General features: G+C 33.9%; 1 protein-coding gene across 4 annotated transcripts in view; it reads left to right on the forward strand.

Moving 5' to 3' along the window:
• Nucleotides 1-18,914, forward strand: part of ADK (adenosine kinase) — a 533,995-nt gene that overhangs the window by 157,665 nt on the left and 357,416 nt on the right. For all 4 annotated transcript variants that reach the window (XM_070470873.1, XM_070470876.1, XM_070470874.1 and 1 more), the window contains exon 4: nt 11,083-11,161. In XM_070470873.1, the coding sequence (XP_070326974.1) occupies nt 11,083-11,161 (79 nt within the window). The remainder of the gene's footprint in view (nt 1-11,082; nt 11,162-18,914) is intronic.

The raw sequence follows: 18,914 nt of genomic DNA on the forward strand, positions 1-18,914 counted from the left end.
TTCTGGCCAACTTTTTGAACAGTTCTCACTTCCCTAAAAATTTATTCATTTGCTGATTGTTGCTCCCAAAGATCTCTTGTACCTTGAATGATTTATATGTATGACTTTACTAGTTGTTGTCAGTAGAAATGCTTTTTATGACTCAGAATCAAAATTTCTATGTGTTATGTTTTGATAAGAAATCTGAATGTTTGAGTGTTTCTGATAAATGATATTTTTTATAGTTGGATAGAGAAAAATGATTAATTTGTTGCTTAAATACTGTCCGTATCCATATCTGTTACATATGTTTATGGAGTGTTTGTATTAAAGAAACTAAGGCCCCATTACAAACCATGTATTCTGTGATAGAAATAACAAAGCAGTAATGGAGTGAAAAAGTGTAATTTGTGTTTTGGAACTTTCTGTGGACATATGGGTGATACTCTAAGTTTATCAGGAGATTGTTTGTCTTATTTTGAGAAACACTATCTTACAGTATTTCTCTTTTTCTTATATATGGCTTTTTCTTGTATAGTTTAAAAGTAAATGTCAAACAGTTTTACTATTTAATGAAACTTGTACATTGGTTTAGTGAAGTTTTCTTGTGTGTTTTTATAAGGAGGGGATACCTAATGTGTATGCTGTGCATCTGTATTTAGGGATAATTCATTTTATCTTAATCATCTACATTTATATACAAAGTACTTTTCAACAGTTATTTCATGTGCAGACATCTTCATTCATCTTCAGAGTTATAAATGGGAATAATTAAAACTTTTAAACATTTTAGAATTGAATAAAGACTTATCTAAGCAATGCATGCTTAAAACTGCTTTCTTATCAAGGAAAATAAAATTAGAGGTTAGAGAAATACCTTTAAATTACGATCCTCATGAGCTAATAGCTTAACCCTGGTTTTGAATGACTGTTACTTTTTCCATCTTTTAAAAATATGCTTAAATATAAACACATGTGGGAAATGTTCTTTTGGCTTTTATCAAACTGACATTTAAGTGAATTTTTTTGAACCTCACTAAACATTTGTGGTAAAAGATTTCAAAGCTTTGAATCTTTCTATTGGCCTATGGATTTTTCCCCACTGTGTTATTCTATTAACATTTGGTCTTAATAAGTATAACCTGTTTAGAATTACTGATGTTTTTTCATTTATTACTTGTTTAGATGAGAAGTTTAGGAAAAGAACTTCATCAGAACCCTACTTGGCAGTTATGAATGCTTTCTTAAGGAAGTTAAATATTTTGAGTTTCACTGTAAAGATTTTACATGTGCCTTATCCTTCATATATCTTCTTTACGAAGTTTTCGAAGTTTTTCATGTTTGGTTTCTTTGCTGTGATGTTAGCACAATGTGAGGTCTTCTTTATCTTCTGAGCTCACTCTCTTTTTCCTTCCAAGACTGGCATAAAAGAGACTTTAGTTGCTGTGAAAGTGGGAAGCAATTGCCCTAAGATAGAACTGGAAATTATAAAAGATGGTTTTGTGGACACTTTCCTGTTGATATTTCTTTTATTTTACTTACAAGAACTTTTTTAAGGAGGTTTAAGAATGATTGATTCTAAGTTATAGGGTATAACCATGAAATTTTCCTCGTGATTTCAAGATGCATGCAGAAAATCATTCTAAAGAGTCATAAAAATAAAAAGAATGATAAGGGAAAAAAAAACACAACAGGAGAGAAGAAATTAAATTACAGAAATAGCTCCTTAAATGTTAATGTGTAATTTTTCTGTTCTTAGTTTCAAGCCAATAAGGTATTTTATTCTAAATTATCTTATTTTTACTTTATATGATTTTAATGTTTTCTTAATTTTTGGATGGATCTCCTAGTCCTGAGTCTGCCACTTACTAAGAGAAATTAATCAAAAATCATTTAACTGAACTTGAGGGTAATGAAAGTGAATTTCCTCGTTCTTCTTAAAACAAGGCACATAAATAGAATAACATAACCTGCAATTCAGAATTGCTAGGAGACAGATCATACTAAGAATTTAAATTTCTAATAAATACTGGAAGAGACATCATGTTCCAATGGAGAGAGCTCTTAAGTACTCCTGTATATCTTTACCTCTGGAGGAAAAGGTTGGAGGGTGGAGGACCTTAAAGAGCCTATGAAAAAGAAGGGAAAGATGTGGAGAACAGAGTTCAAGAGCAGATGCAGTCAATCCTGAAAAGTATATACTTCTCAGAGTTAATATTTATAATAAATGTTGAAGAGTATTTTTATAACAGTAAGTTTATCTTTGAAATGGTAGGTCAGTTAATGTTTAAGTCAGAAATGCTAAACATGCTTTAGCATCCTTAGTCACTAGCCTCACAATGACATATTCAGACTGAGTATAGGTCTCCAAACTTGTCAGGAATTAATGTTATGTAATATGAAAAATATCTAGATTGGTAAATCACTTTTTTCAGAAATGTCAGGAAATAAGTTTATATTTCTAGTTTTTCTTTAAAAGTCTCACATTTATGTCTTTGCCATTTGTCTTACCAATTTACATCGCTGGTTGAGTAATTTATTTAGGGTTAAAAAAGAGGTTTATTTGAAAGAAATTTCTTAACCTAAAAACTGAGTAAAGATAGGAATTAAAAATGCCCTACATTCTAAAACTTTCTTTGAATCTTAAAAATTTGAACTAGATTATATTTGAGTCCCAGATTGTAAGGGATAAAACTTCGTTTATCATTCATATCCTTATGTGTGAATCACTGTCAGTGGAATGAAGAGTCTTATGATTGTTTAAGGTATAGTATATATACATTGTTTTATTATCATCCTCCGACAAATACTATTCTCCTTAACCTTTACACTCTTGATTTTCTTAACTTTCATGCGGTCGTTATTCTTTATTCTTGAGTGCTAAATTTTCTGAGTTAGACTCTGCTTGTGTTTATTTCTTAAAACTCGTTGAAAAATCATTTAATGTTTGTTTCTCATTCCAACTTTGTAAAGTGGATACCAGTTGGAAATTTTAAGAAATGAACAGTTTACTACAATAATAAGCAGCACAATCTAGATACTGTCTTCAAGTTAGCACCATGTTTCTCTCCCATTAAACTTTTCAGTTACTGACTTCTCCATAGTCTTATCTGACCATGTTGTAGTTGTTGTTTTTCAGTCACTCAGTTATTTCTGACTCTTTGTGACCCCACGGACTACAGCACGCCAGGCTTCCCTGTCCTTCATCATCTTCCAGAGCTTTCTCAATGTTATGTTCATTGAGTCAGTGATGCCATCTAGCCATCTCATCCTCTGTTATTCCCTTCTCCTCCTGCCTTCAATCTTTTCCAAAATCAGGGTCTTTTCTAATGAGTTGGCTCATTGCATCAGGTGGCCAAAGTATTGGAATTTCAGCTTCAGATCAGTCCTTACAATGAATATTCAGGACTGATCTCCTTTAGGATGGACTGGTTGGATCTCCCTGCAGTCTAAGGGACTTTCAAGAGTCTTCTCCAACACCACAGTTGAAAAGCATCAATTGTTCGATGCTCAGCTTTCTTTATGGTCCAACTGTCACATCCATATGTGACTACTGGAAAAACCGTAGCTTTGACTAGATGGACTTTTGTTGGCTAAGTAATGTCTCTGCTTTTTAATACGCTGTCTTAAGTTGGTCATAGCTTTTCTTCCAAGGGGCAAGTGTCTTTTAATTTCATGACTTCAGTCACCATCTGCAGTGATTTCGGAGCCCAAGAAAATAAAGTCTCTCACTGTTTCTATTGTTTCCCCATCTATTTGCCATGAAGTGATGGGACTGGATGCCATGATCTTTTTTTGAATGTTGAGCTTTGAGGCAACTTTTTCACTCTCCTCTTTTCACCTTCATCAAAAGGCTCTTTAGTTCCTCTTCACTTTCTGCCATAAGGATGGTGGCATCTGCATATGTGAGGTTATTGATATTTCTCAGGGCAATCTTGGCAGTTCTGCCAGCCATGTTGTAGTTAATATAGTAATTACTGTTTTTGAAAAGGTGAATCTCTTTGTAGTATACTCTCCTACATCCTTTTCCATTAATACTTGGCTTGACCTCAGCGCCAAAAGAGCTTTTATGCTAAAGTATGAATTATGTTTAGTTGACTGTGTTTACTTTGGTCATTTAGTCATTGCCCAGCTGTTCCAAAATTAGAAGCTCTTTGCTCCTGCTAGTAACATGCTTATGATCATCAGTATTATTTTTTATCAGAAGTCTGTGTTTTATTTTAATAGACTTAAAATTTTCATGGTTGATCATTTTCTTATGATAACTTTTCTGTGCTTATTACCACTCTGAGGTATGGTTTAATATTAAACCAGGATTAAAAGACTAGTATTTAGTCACATCTCTGCCTGCCATGTTAGTGTTTGAAGATTTCTCTACTCTATTGTTTTTTTACTTTTCTTCTCAATATCAAAACATATATATTGGTATAGATAGCGTATTTGTGAAGTATTTAATAATATGTGATATGAGAGCTGAGAGTGTTACTTAAAATTTAAGTTCTCCTGTATACCATCAGCTTTATACTGTACACAAGTATTAAAATTCTTTAGCAGTATATGGTATATTGCATTCTTCTTTATCCCATAAGGTTAATCTTTGAGAAATTCTGAGTTATATCCCAGTAACATTAATTTTTATTTAAAATTTTCTTTAATGAAAATACTTTCATTATGAAATGGATCAGCTGTTATTTCAATTCTGTTTTTTATTGAGGTGTTTGATACACTCACTCCATTCAGACAAAGAAGCCCAAAGAAAGGAAAAAGTAAGAATAGAGTACAAAAATAGACACATTGCTCCCTATAGGGAAAAAAATCACATTCTGAAATATATTGAAGTTCTCCATCAAATGTAAAGATATCATAAACTCTGTTATCTCTTAATAACCTAGAAAATACTTAGGGTTTTTATATAATTGATTATATCCCTGTAAAGTTTTAATTGTTGTTTTGAGGCTTATTAATATTTTAGTTTAACTTTTTTGTTCTTTCATTAAAGCTAAACACTCGTCCTTTTCCTGGCATTTTCCAGTGAGTGCATTTATAGTTTTGTCACAGACAATGTGGAAATCAGGAGATTTTGTATCAGCTAGAAAATTATGTAGAGAAAATGTGCCCAATCCATGCAAGAGATTAAAGAAAATAAATTTTTCCTCAGTGTAGTTAGCTCCCTAAACAGAAATCTTTCTATGTTTGATAATTGCCTACTTAGGAGTTCCCTTTTTTCCATATGATTTTTCTTTTCTTTTATTTCCTTTCTTAACACCATCCAACTGGTAATCCAAAGTAGAAGTCTCAGGATTGTTTTCCCTCTGACACATCTTTCACTTCCAGTTATTTATCACATGCGATGTCTTCACCTTCAGGAATGCTTCCTTAGGTTGATCACTTCCTTCTAGCCTCTTGGCTCAGCATCTGACTTTAAGTATGAACTTTTACAAAGGCTTGCGATCTGCCTGTCTCTCTTTCTCCCTCCCTCTCTGTTCTTTTTTTTTTTCCCCCCTCAAAAAATGTGATCTTACCTCTCCACTCTTTAAAAAATATTTTTATTTATTTATTTGGCTGTGCAGTTGTGGTGTCTGGGATCTAGTTCCCTGAGCTAGGGATTGAATCTAGGCCCATTGAGAGTGTGGAGTCTTAGCCACTGGATCCCTGGGGAAGTCCCAGTCTGCCTCCCTTTAATCTACCTTATTCTTAGAGGAGTGCTATTATCATTTAAAAATAAAATCTACCTTTCACACTATGAGTAAATAGATTTTAATAATTCCTAGTTGCCTACTGAATAGTATTGAAGTTTATTAGTCTGGCAGAGTTCACTTTTGTCAGTTTTTACTACTTTCATTTTTACCTACATTTTAGTCTGTGTATAACTTATTTCCCTGAATATGTTAGAGTTTTGTTTTATCCTTAGCCCTGAATATTTTTTCTCCCATATCTGTCAAATTCCACTTCAGACATTACTCTTTCCCTGCCGCTTTCATTCAAAACCACTCACTTCTGTGCTCTGTGTTTTGATTTGTATATAGTTCTGTTTGTATAGTTGTATGGAAAAACTGCTATTTTTTAATGTAGATTTTTAAATGTTTTTATTACAAACAGTTTCTATACTTTTTACACAAAGAAAGAAAGTATATGAGATCTGTAATTGCTTCTCCTTTGGAGTAACCCACTATTAACACCTTGGTTGTAACCTTCCAGGTCCTTTTTAGTACACACATATATTGGGTAATTTTGCTTGCAGTATACATATACATATTGTAATTTTCTTGGGTTATATTGTACATATATTTTGGTTACTTAATATTTCTCAATTGAAATATATGGAAAGTGTCAGTAGTATAAGTCTACAACATAAAGAATGTTTAACTATTTAGTAGAATCATTGCATACACACAGTAAAAAATAAAAATTAAACATTTTTGAAATGGGCCTACCTTGTCATTTATTAGAATTCATCAGGATTTATCAGACCGAAATTTGGAATACTGCATACTGTAGTATGTAGGTATTTGTTGAAAAGAAATTGAAAAAAAATAAGAACTAATAGTGGTACCCATGTTATAAACTTGTATTGAGCATTTTAAAAAGTGATTTGGTAGAATATTTAAAACAGTAGCTTCTGGCATATAGTAAATATTACATAAATGTTAGCTATGGAACCTAACCCTAGAACCTCAGAGGGTTCTAAGATCTTATATGTTTAACAAATAAAACATATTTCTTAGTTTCAGATATCTTAGTACTTTTAATATGCTGGTATACAATATGAATCTTTAAGATGAGAATAGAATACACAATTTCCTATGCTTATTTCGGTCTTGTAATCCTTTTTCTCTAGAGCATCTTGAAAAGCTAGTGTTCTTTTTAAACCATAATAGTCTAGAAGGTAGCCGCTAGCCTTGAGGCTATAGATGTTCAAGTATAAGTTAATAAAGTTAAATGAAATTTAAATTTTTATTTGAAATAAAACATCAGTCACACCGTGTACCTTCCAAGCATTCAGTAGCTAGCTAGTGGCTGTCAGACTCGATGCGTAGATACGGAACTTTCCACTCTTAACAGAGAGTTCTATTGGATGGTGCTGGGAGAATTGATAACAAAAATAAAGTAAACAGTACAGTATGTTGTTGGTTTACTGTGATTTTAGTATCTGTACTAAATCTACCTGCCAGTTATTACCAAAATATTATATCTGTTTGATTCTTTGTTGTTGGAAGGAAGAAATTAATGACGGAGCAGATAAGGCATAATTTAAGGAAAGATTCTTGAGAAAGTGAGAAAGGATAGTGTTGCTGTAGCAGCAACAAACTGTGGTGGCCTTCAACAGAAATTTATTCTCTAAAGTTCTTGGGAAGCAGAATTCTGAAATCAAGGTGTTAGCATAGTTGCACTCCTTCTGAAGAACCTAGTGGAGAATCTTTGTCCCTTCTAACTTTTGATGGATGTTGGCATTCCGTGGCTTCCTTGGCTTTTGGCCACGTCTGTCCAATCTCTGTCTCCATCTTCACCTCTGTCTTCTCTTTGGTCCATTGTAAGAAGACCTGACATTGGGATCCAAGACTTAGCTGGGTAATTCAAGAGGGAGGATTTTACTTCCTGAAGATCCCCAAATCTTTACCTCCTGCAAGACCCCCCACTTTTTTTCCCCCAAATAAGGTTATATTCACAGGTTCTGATGAAGGGGCATATCTTTTTAGAGAAATTGGCTTTTGAAAGTGGAATGACCTCAAACAGGTAGAGCAATTAATCACTTAATGTTTATTTTGTCCACTCATTCTTCCTGTCTCTTCCAATCTCCAGTATCACTTTTAGCTGATACATAGTTTAGAAAGTAATTAGAAGAGAACTTTTCCTAGACTACCACAACTCCCATGTATCTGCATCTGGGACTATGTACTTTTTCTTCTCTCCTGTATTAGATTAGTATTATTCTATTCAGTTCAGTTGCTCAGTCGTGTCCACCTCTTTGAGACCCTGTGGACTGCAGCACGCCAGGCTTCCCTGTCCATTACTGACTCCTGGAGCTTGCTCAAACTTATGTCCATTGAGTCGGTGATGCCATCCAACCATCTCATCCTTTGACTTCCCCTTCTCCTCCTGCCTTCAATCTTACCAGCATCAGGGTCTTTTCCAGTGAGTTGGTTCTTTGCATCAGGTGGCTGAATATTGGAGCTTAACCTTCAGCATCAGTCCTTCCAATGAATATTCAGGGTTGATTTCCTTTAGGATTGACTGGTTTGATATCCTTGCAGTCTAAGGGACTTTCAAGAGTCTTCTCCGACATCACAGTTCAAAAGCATTAATTCTTTGGTGCTCAGCCTTCTTTATGGTCCAACTCTCACATCCATACATGACTACTGAAAAAACCATAGCTTTGACTAGATTGACTTATGTCTTTAAAGTAATGTCTCTGCTTTTTAATATGCTATTTAGGTTGGTCATAGCTTTTCTTCCCAGGAGCAAGCATCTTTTAATTTCATGGCTGCAGTCACCATCTGCTGTGCATTTGGAGTCCCCAAAAATAAAGTCTCTCAGTTTGCATCATCTCCCCATCTATTTGCCACGAAGGGATGGGACTGGATGCCATGATCTTCGTTTTTTGAATGTTGAGTTTCAAGCCAGCTTTTTCACTCTCCTCTTTCACTTTCATCAAGAGTTTCTTTAGTTTCTCTTCACTTTCTCCCATAAGGGTGGTGTCATCTGCATATCTGAGGTTACTGATATTTCTCTCTGCAATCTTGATTTCAGCTTGTGCTTCATCCAACTGGCATTTCGCATGATGAACTCTGCATATAAGTTAAATAATCAAAGTGACACTATACAACCTTGACGTACTCCTTTCCCTTTTGGAACCACTTTGTTGTTCCATGTCCAGTTCTAACTATTGCTTCTTGGCCTGCATACAGATTTCTCAGGAGGCAGGTCAAAAAGGTAATGTCCGACTATTTGTGACCCCATGGACTGTAGCCCATGAGGCTCTTCCATCCATGGGATTTTCCAGGCAAGAGTACTGGAGTGGGTTGCCATTTCCTTCTCCAGAGGATCTTCCCAACCCAGGGATTGAACCCAGGTATCCCGCATTGTAGGCAAATACTTTACCATCTGAGCCACCAGGGAAGTCAGGAGGCAGGTCAAGTGGTCAGGTATTCCCATCTCTAAGAATTTTCCACAGTTTGTTGTCATCCACAGAGTCAAAGACTTTACCGTAGTCAGTGAAGCAGAAGTAGATATTTTTCTGGAATTCCCTTGCATTTTCTATGATCCAACGGATGTTGGCAATTGATATCTGGTTCTTCTGCCTTTTCTAAATCCAGCTTGAACATATGGAAGTTCTTGGTTCACATACTGTTGAAGCCTCGCTTGAAGAATTTTGAGCATTACTTTGCTGGTGTGTGAGATGAGTGCAATTGTACAGTTTTTTGAATATTCTTTGGCATTGCCTTTCTTTGGGATTGGAGTGAAAACTGACCTTTTCCAGTCCTGTGGCCATTGCTGAGTTTTCCAAATTTGCTGGCATTTTGAGTGCAGCACTTTCACACCATCATCTTTTAGGATTTGAAATGGCTCAGCTGGAATTCTGTCACCTCCACTAGCTTTGTTTATAATGATTCTTCCTAAGGCCCACTTGACTTGGCACTCCAGGATGTCTGGCTCTAGGTGAGTGAGCACACTATCATGGTTATCTAGGTCTTTAAGATCATTTTTTTGGTAAGTTCTTCTTAGTGGTATACAGATAACTGTTGTCAAAAATTTCTAGTGTGTGCTCCGTCGTGTCTGACTCCTGCGACTGCCAGCCTCCTCTATCCATGGAATTTCCCAGGCTAGAATACTGGAGTGAGTTGCCGTTTCCTACCCCATAGGATCTGCTTCACCCAGGGGTCGAACACACGTCTCCTGTGTCTCCTGCATTGTCGGGTGGATTCTTTACCACCAAGCCACCTTGTCAACAGTTTGGGCCTTGCTAATTGTGTTTATGACATCTCAGGGTTTTATATATGGGATTTGAAGTCAATTGGAAGTATAGAAGTGGGTATAGTAACTCTGTTTTCCCTATTCCTAGTGTACCCATTTCTGTATTTATCCCTTTTTGTATTTTGAAGTTTTGTGAAAAGGTTCATTTGAGTAAAAAACCTCCTTCTGAGCTTAAAATTTTAAAGTTTTAAAAATAGCTCTAAGACTGGTATCTTTTTACTGTGTTCACATCCCAGTCTCTCTTCTTTGATCTTCTGTAACCCTTGCTTTCTGTATTGTATACATTTTGTTTGTGGATAACTTGATATTTTTAAATTTTCTTTTTTTCATGCATATTCATCCTTGTCCCTCCAAAGCATATAAATGCTTTAAAATAAAGTTTATGCCTGTGCCGTTTGGTTATCTCCCACAGTATCCAACATGTTAGAGATGTGTAGTAGGGAATATTGACTTGTCATCTAGATTATTAAACACCATGTAATTTGAGACATTTTAATCAGTTTACTTAGCCCTTTGATAGAGTGTAATACCAGGGATTTACATGCATCACCTTGTATGAAAAGTACTATGGGTAGTTAGTATATATATCTTCCTTTATCAGATGCCAAAGCAATGAAGTATGAAAGCTTTAGATCATCTCTCGCTGCCTCTCTATTTGGCAGATACAGAAACTGTCACCAAGCAACTTTCCTAAGAATCATGCAACTCCATGTAGTTTTGTAATTCTTCTTAAGGTATAAAACAGTAGCCCTTATGATATTTAAAATTTTTGAACTTATTAGGGCATACATTTGTAAGAATTCTAGAGTTCCACATTTAAAGTAGGAAAATATTCACTGCTTATAAATGTTTAATAACTTATAAATTTTTATTTTTACCTTGTATTTAATGTCTAATTATGGTCACCCTATGTATTTTAAACTCTCATAATTGTACACTTGTGGAAAACAATTTGTTAAGTATGGAAGTTTAGCAAAGTTGTTTTTCATATAGCATTTAAATTCATTTATTTAACATAATTATGTAATTCAAAAATTTCACTAAGTGTAATTTAATGAGCTTCTAATCAGAAAAGTTTGCATTGTGACAACTGACAAATGCTAACTTTTTTCTACTGTGATTTCCTTCTAGGTTTGATGAGCTTGTAAAAAAATTCAAAGTTGAATATCATGCCGGTGGCTCTACCCAGAATTCAATTAAAGTGGCCCAGGTTGGTTAATTATTTTAAAGGTGGTAAAAGAAATTGGCTCAAAATGATTTGATACTTTTGGTCATTATTCATAATTATTTTAATCTATATTTTTTGCTATAGAATATTTTTGTTGGTTTTAAATGTTTATTATTCATATATATTTCTTAATTACTTGTGGAATTCTTTGGTTATTGTTTTATAATGTTTCATGTTATTGATTTGTAGAAATTCTGCATATTTTATAAATAGTGTTCCTTTTTTGGAATTGGAAGTATTTTTTATTTGTCATTTATACTTTAATGACTTTTCACATCTTTGCTCTGCCAAAGTTCTTAGTTTTTTTTAATATAATTAAACTTTATGGCTTCTGCATTTCTTATAGTACTTAGAGTGAATGTTCTAACGGATACTATAAGTTTTCTTGTAGTATATATAAATACATATATATCTATATATTTGTATATATTTATGTATAAATTTATGCATCTGTGTTTGTATCTATATACATCTTCCAGTGGGTAACAGGACGAACTCCTTTTGACATATAGTCTTTCAAGTTATCAATGTAACCCTAATTTTAAGTGGTAATGTTAGTGTTCTATTTAAAGTTCCAATTATGAAGAACAGGAAGAGCTTTATAAACCTCTGTTCTTACCTCTGCGATTTGTAAACTAGCTCAGAATCCCTGTAACTGCAGTCACAAGTTAACTCTCATGGATTCAGGTCATTTTGATTTTTTTTTAGTTGATTAATGCTTTCCCTTGCAATTTTAATTGTGGGCTGAAGAAGTGGAGAATTGTCAAAGATTGAACTTTTATTAAATTTAGACATTTACTGTAATTATCCTGCATACTATCAAAGCTCAAATTTAATCATTTGATCATTTAAAGTATTAAAACATTTTAGGTTGTAAAATACTGTGTTCAGTGGCCTGAGGAGATGAGATCTTTGTATTTATCAGTGGATTTTGTTTGTTTGTTTAACATTCCAGTAGTCATTTTGTGAGTTCAGGTTAATAGAAAAAAGACAGTTTACTTTTTGTACTTAGGTATTCTCATTAGTCTTCTCAGGCTGCCATATCAACTGTATCTTCATCTTAGATTTCCAAGCCTCCAGCAAAAGTTTTCTATTGTTCAAGCCATCTGGTCTATGATATTTTGTTATATTAGGCAGAGCACACTAAGACAGGTTATATACCCAAAAGTATTAAAAGCAGGGTATTGACATATATGTACACATGTGTTCATGGCAGAATTATTCACAACAGCTAAAAAGTTGAAGCAACCCACATGTCCTTTAGTCAATGAATGGCTAAACAGAATGTGGTATATACATACAATGGTAAATTTTTTCAGCCTTACAAAGTAAGGAAATTCTGACACATAGTATAATATGAATGAATCTTGAATTTAGTATGTGAAATAACTTAGTCACAGGAGTATTAATAATGATGATTCCACCTATATGAGGTACCCAAATTAATAAAATTCATAGAGATGGTAAGTAGAATGTAGTTTCCAGGGGTTATAGGAAGAGGAAATAAAGAATTCTTGCTTACTGGGCATAGAGTTTCAGTTTTACAAGATGAAGAGTTTAGAGGTGAATAGTGTGCTTGTACAGCAATGTGAATATATCTAATGCCATTGCACTGTATGCTTAAAAATGATTAAAAAGATAAATTTTGTGTATGTTTTACCATATTTTAAAAATAAATTGAAAAATAGATTCTAGAAATGCTTCAATAGGGAGTAGTATCAACTTTATTCAAGTTTTAGATTTCATTTGCTTATTTAACAATCACTGAGGCAACATAACAAGAACATAGGCTTGCTCTTGTGGCTATGGGAATCCATTAAACTGGGTTTGAGTTCAAACTTTGTTGCTTTACTGGCTGTGAAACCATGGGTAACTTTTATGGGCCTTTCATCTGTAAATGTGGAGTTTAATGCGTGTCTCAAATGAAAGTCGTAAGGATTAATGAGATAATGAACACTTAAAAAAATTATACTGCTTTTTAAGGGAAAGTTTGGAAACCACTAGGGTTGCAGAGCTTCTCCCCTTCCCCCCATTTACTTAGTTAACAGACTGTAAACTTACCCATCCATGGACAGAACAACCAGATTTGTGGCTCTCATCCACTAAAAATACTGTTTCAGTCTAGTCTTCAGTTAAGCATGTTATTTGGCTTTTTAGTTCCCCTAATATTTTGAGAGTGCTTTTTGTTTCCATCTGATTGATGATTCAGCTATATATTGCCCAATTATAATTTATTTTTGGGGTAGCCAGAGAGGTTTGAAAAATGTTCTTATAGAAGTACTTTTCTTCAGAAGGGGAATTCTTCAGATTTTCCATGGCAGTTATTAATGGAAATAATTGATTGCTTTATACATAAAGTAAATATTTATTGGCATCTGCTATGTGCTAATCATTGTGCTCGGCAGTAGCTGGTATCGTAAGCTGTGTCTTCTAAAATATAAGTGAAATTTGATACAATATTTAGAACCTTAACATGAACAGTTTTGATAAAGCCTTGCTTGAATCTAATGTGATGAATGAATGAGGTTGAGTTGTAAGCTGTTTAAAAAGTCTAGCTAGAGATGGCCCACCAGAACAGGTTCCAGATTTTGTTTTCTGTTAGTGCATTTGATTGATTGGTTTTGGGCTTTGGTCTTCATTTCTTATCCATTTATGTTCTCCTTTGCTTCAGAGAACAACTGGTTTGCTCTTCCATTTTCTCTGTTATTCTAGGTGACTAAGAAGCAAATACTGGACAACAAATACCGGTTTAGTGTAACTCTGCTAACTGAAGGTCTGCCAGGTCCTGTGCACTGTAGATCTAAAATAGGGCCAAGCTCTATGATAGGAATTCAGCCATCATCGAAGTACTCATAAACCATTTAATTCTATATATTTTTTGTTAGTACATACCATGTGTTATATGTGTTTCCTGTGTGATCTTTTGTAATAGGTGTTTTGAAAATAATTCAGTTCTTCTATAAAGATAAGAAAAATAAAGATAGATGAAATTCATGATAGTAAACGGATAGCTTTTAAGATTGAGATAAAACGCACAGGTTTTTGTTTTGTATTTTTTTCCCTTGCCCGTGCCATGCACCATTTGGGATCTTAGTTCCCAACCAGAGATCAAACCCTTGTCTCCTGCAGTGGAAGCACAATGTCTTAACCACTGGACTGCCAAGTATAAGTAGTATACAAATAGCTTGAGAGACAGGCAATATTGGTATGATTTGTCAAATATAAATAGCAAGTAAGTTTATAACCTGTAAGACTGCTGAAGATGGAATAAAAAGCTATGCTATAACAAACAAGAGTGTTACTTATAGCCAGAAAGGGATGAAAAAACCATATTATGATCATATAATACTAGGCTGACAGTTATACCTGCCCTCGAAAGATCACTCAGTGAAACTTACTATGTCCTTATTTCTGGCCTCACAGGTGTATAATTCCGGAAAGGTAAATAAAGCCATGACTACTCAGGTTATTTCCCAAGATTTAGTTTCATTGTTTTATATCTGCCAAGGACTCCCGTCTCTGGGCCCTGTTGCTCAAACTGTGGCTCTGTTCTCCTACCTGTACCATTATCATCAGTCAGATGAGGTTAAAGGCAGATAATGTGTGAACATTCAGGTAGTGTGGTCCTTACACTTGTTTGCACCCTGAGTATTAACTTACTCCAACACTTTCCCTTGCTTCTTGCTGTGCATTTTAGATGGATACATCTATGATTTCAACATCTTAATTTGGTCAGTAGACCCTTTCTGTTCTGTGTCCTCTGGTGTAGCTTGCTTATAAAGTACTTGGAATCTACCAGGGCTTTAAGGTAATTTCACCACACAACACCAGGTTTAGGTCGATTTCTCCTTGTTCAGTAGCTTAACAATAATAGCTTGCATGGTAGCTATAATAAAGATATGCTGAAACATTGAAAGGGAAAGTTACTTGCAAAAATCCTCACCACTATTAAAGAAGAACTGAAAGTCACATGGAGAGTAAAGGTTAACACTTGACGATGTAGAACTCATTCTGTCAGATCTTATCAGCAATCACACTTTGATATAAGTGATGTGACAAATCATGTCAACAGGAAAATGTTCCCATTAGCTCTTAGATAATTTAATTTGTTAAAGCATGTTTTGAAGATTTTAATCAAACTGCAGGCAGCATAAAATAAATTAAGATATCATGCCCAAATATAATTTTTAGGCTTTTCTTATCTGCATATTTGACAGACAGTACAGATTTAAATTTTAACAGATTCTGTTCAGTGTAAACTTACTAATGAAAATAAAAAGACTTTTATCTTCTAAGTATCCTGCACATGTTGTATACAAAAAAGTGATGTGATTTGCTTACCTGTGAGATTGGTACTTTCATAGTGGGCATTTAATCACTTTTCAGTTTTTTTAAATGTACAGCTGGCACTTACTGTGATTTTTGACTTTAAAGAATGGAAGAAGATTGCCTTCTTGAACATGTGCCTAAAAGATGGCTATAATTATTGCTGGACCTAGAAAATATGTCCTGCAGTATAATATTTTAAAGATGTGATACAAGAAGAATGTCCTTGTCTAATGTACATTGAAGATGAGAATGCAAAGATTACACTAAAACAAAATTTATATGCCATTTCTTCATAAGTGTTAGATGATACTTGAAGAGGCCATAAAGAGGCTAAGAAAAACTCATACAATAAACAAATGACTCATTGTTGTGTAGTAGAACTGCTTTATATCTCAAGAGGGATAAAAGGTCACTTTGAAAGGGCAGCTAACTTAAATAGGACTTTCTCAATGACTTTACTAAAACTGTAACTTAATTGGAATCCAGCTTGACAGCCCAAACTGCAATGACCATTCTGTTTTGAAGTGTTTTGAAATAATATTCATTTTAGGCATAGATAGTATATGTAATGAATCTATCGATGCAAAGGATATTATTGAATAAACATTTGGAATACTAAAACAAGCATTTAGATTCAAGGTAGATAAATATTTTGCAGAGCTAGAAACGGATTCTTACACATCTCAATGTTATTGCTACAAAGTAAAATCTAAAGTATTACATGTTCAGATGCTTTTGTTGACAGAATATTTAGTCCATCATGTTGGATGGACATCATGAATGTGGACTTGATAAGAGCAGAGCTATAAGTCAAAGTGAAATTTACATTTAACTGTACCCAGTTTTATCACACATTAAAGGAGATTTCCTAATGGTTCTAATCAGTTCAGAGAAGTATCATTAGAAACACAAATTTGAAATATTATTTTGTTTTATGGGACAAAATGGAACAGGTTATTGTTATTTTTTTCTAAATTTTGGTAATATCTGTTTAATCCAAGTGTACTTAACTCTTCTTTTAAAAAATCTTACATTTACGTACATTAAGAATATACAGTATGGCCTATCAAAATTTAAATATCTAATAAAGAGTTAAGAAAAGTATACAATTTCAATTAAATACTATGTTGGTCTGCTCTGGCTGCCCTAATAACATCATGGATTGGGCTCTGGCTGCCTTAATAATAACATCATGGATTCTCTTAAAAAGAGAATTAAACTTTCTCACAGATCAGGGAAGCTTAGAAGTCTCAGGTCAAGGTGTTGGCTCCTTGGTTTCTTCTGGATCCTTTCTTCTGTTGCTGCCTTTTCACATATTTGCCCCTCTGTGCATACCCCTTGTGTCTCTGTGTGTTTCTATTAATTCTTATAAAAAGACACCAGTCAGATTAGGGCCTATAATGAATGCCTCATTTTAACTTAATGACCTCTACAAAGTCCCAAGCTCCAAATACAGTTGCATTTTGAAATCTTGGCGGTTAGGGCTTCAACATATGAATTTTGGGAAGACAGTTCATGACAAGTACTCATTTGTTATATATCCTTTTTGGTAGTGTACCATTTTGATTCCCATCTTCTTTCCTTTTCTATATTTGTTTTAGTTACTTCCTTGGTGGTTACTTTGGGGAATTACAGTTTTGTTCTAAACTTTTAACAACCTAGTTTAAATAATATTAACTTAGTTTCAATAGTATGAACACTTTGCCCCTTTATATCTCCATCCTCCCTCTTTATATTATTGTCACTGATTATATCTTTATACATTGTGTGCTCATTAACATAGATTTATAGTTACTATTTAATTCATTTACCTTTTAAATCCTATAGGAGGAGTTGCAGACCAAAAGTATAGTAATACTGGTTTTTATATTTGTCTATGTAGTTACCTTCATCGTTTTTTATTTCCTGATATGTTTTAAAATTATTGTTATATGTTATTTCCATGACATCTCACAGAAGAACCTGAACAAACTTTTTGGACAACCCAGTACTACCTGATGTGCCTTCACTTCAGTCTGAACAACTCTTTTCAGCATTTCTTATAGGGCAGGTCTACTATTGTCAGCTTCTTTCCACTTTTCTTTTTATCTGTGACTGTCTTAATTTATCCTTTATTCCTATTTATTTATTCATTTGTTTAGTTATTGGTTGCACCATGTGGCTTGAGGGACCCTAGTTCACTGATCAGGGATTGAAACTGGGCCACAACAGTGAAAGCCTGGAATCATAACCAGTAGGCCCCCAGGGAGCTCACTATCCTTTTCTCTTAAAGGATAGTTTAGCTGTGTGTAGAATTCTTGGTTGACAGTTCATTACTTGAAATATGTTGTATCATTGCCTTCTGGTCTCTGTGGTTTCTGATGAGAAATCAGCTTTTACTATTATTAAGAACCCTTTATTCTTGACAAATTGCTTCTCTCTGCTTTTAAGATTCTTTCTTTTCTTTTGATAGTTTAGTCAAATCTTGGTATGGATCTCTTTTATTGAGCTTCTTCTATGTATATGTGTGTGTATTTCATCAGTTTGGGATGTTTTTGGCCATTATGTCTTCAGATAATTTTTCTGCTCTTTTCTCTCTTCTGTGATTCCTATAATACAAAATATCTTGGTGTTCTTGATGGTGATTTTTTTTCTCTAATGCTTCTTAGAGTTTGGAGCTGCCTGTCTCATCAATTGCTCCATAATTATTGTTTTGTCATTATATACATATGTGTATATATATATATATATATATATATACACATACATATACATGTGTATATAGCAAATATACATATATATAAAATACATATATTTATATATATGTAAGTCTCATTTATTTGTTCCTGGGCTGGAATTTTAAAAAGATGGTCACTGTTTTAAGGCCAATGGTCTATTGATTTCTATTCTTATGCTGGAGCTATTAGTTTTTGTAAGCCTTACCTACATATTTATATTGTTTCTTTGCAGTCTTTATTGTATACCAATGTTGTATACTCACTCAACCTTTAGAGTCTCATGACAGCCTATGAGACAAAAAAATGTGGTCTCTGTTTTAATGATAAGATTCTATTTAAATAAGATAGATAAAATGTCATGGTTGGTAACAAAGCAGATAGCACTAGAACTCAGATGTTCTAACTGGAAACATCTGATTGCTCTCCTTACTGGAGATTTTCCCCTTACTAGAGATTTTTCTCTCCTCCTTAGTGGACTTTAGTTTTGACTTGTTCGTATATTGCATTTCACATATTCTCTACTTCTTACAGTCTGCTTCAATTTGGGAAGAGTTGGAAGTTGTCAGAGAATCAAGTAGCCATCATTTTAAATACAGCTCTGAGTAAACCAACTCTTTCTTCATGCTTCTTAGGGACAGCAGTTTTTTTGTTTGGATATCTTTTTGCTTCTTGACAGTTCATATTTTTTG

Source organism: Odocoileus virginianus, chromosome 7, assembly GCF_023699985.2.
Source record: "Odocoileus virginianus isolate 20LAN1187 ecotype Illinois chromosome 7, Ovbor_1.2, whole genome shotgun sequence".
In the NCBI taxonomy this organism is placed as follows: Eukaryota; Metazoa; Chordata; class Mammalia; order Artiodactyla; family Cervidae; genus Odocoileus; species Odocoileus virginianus.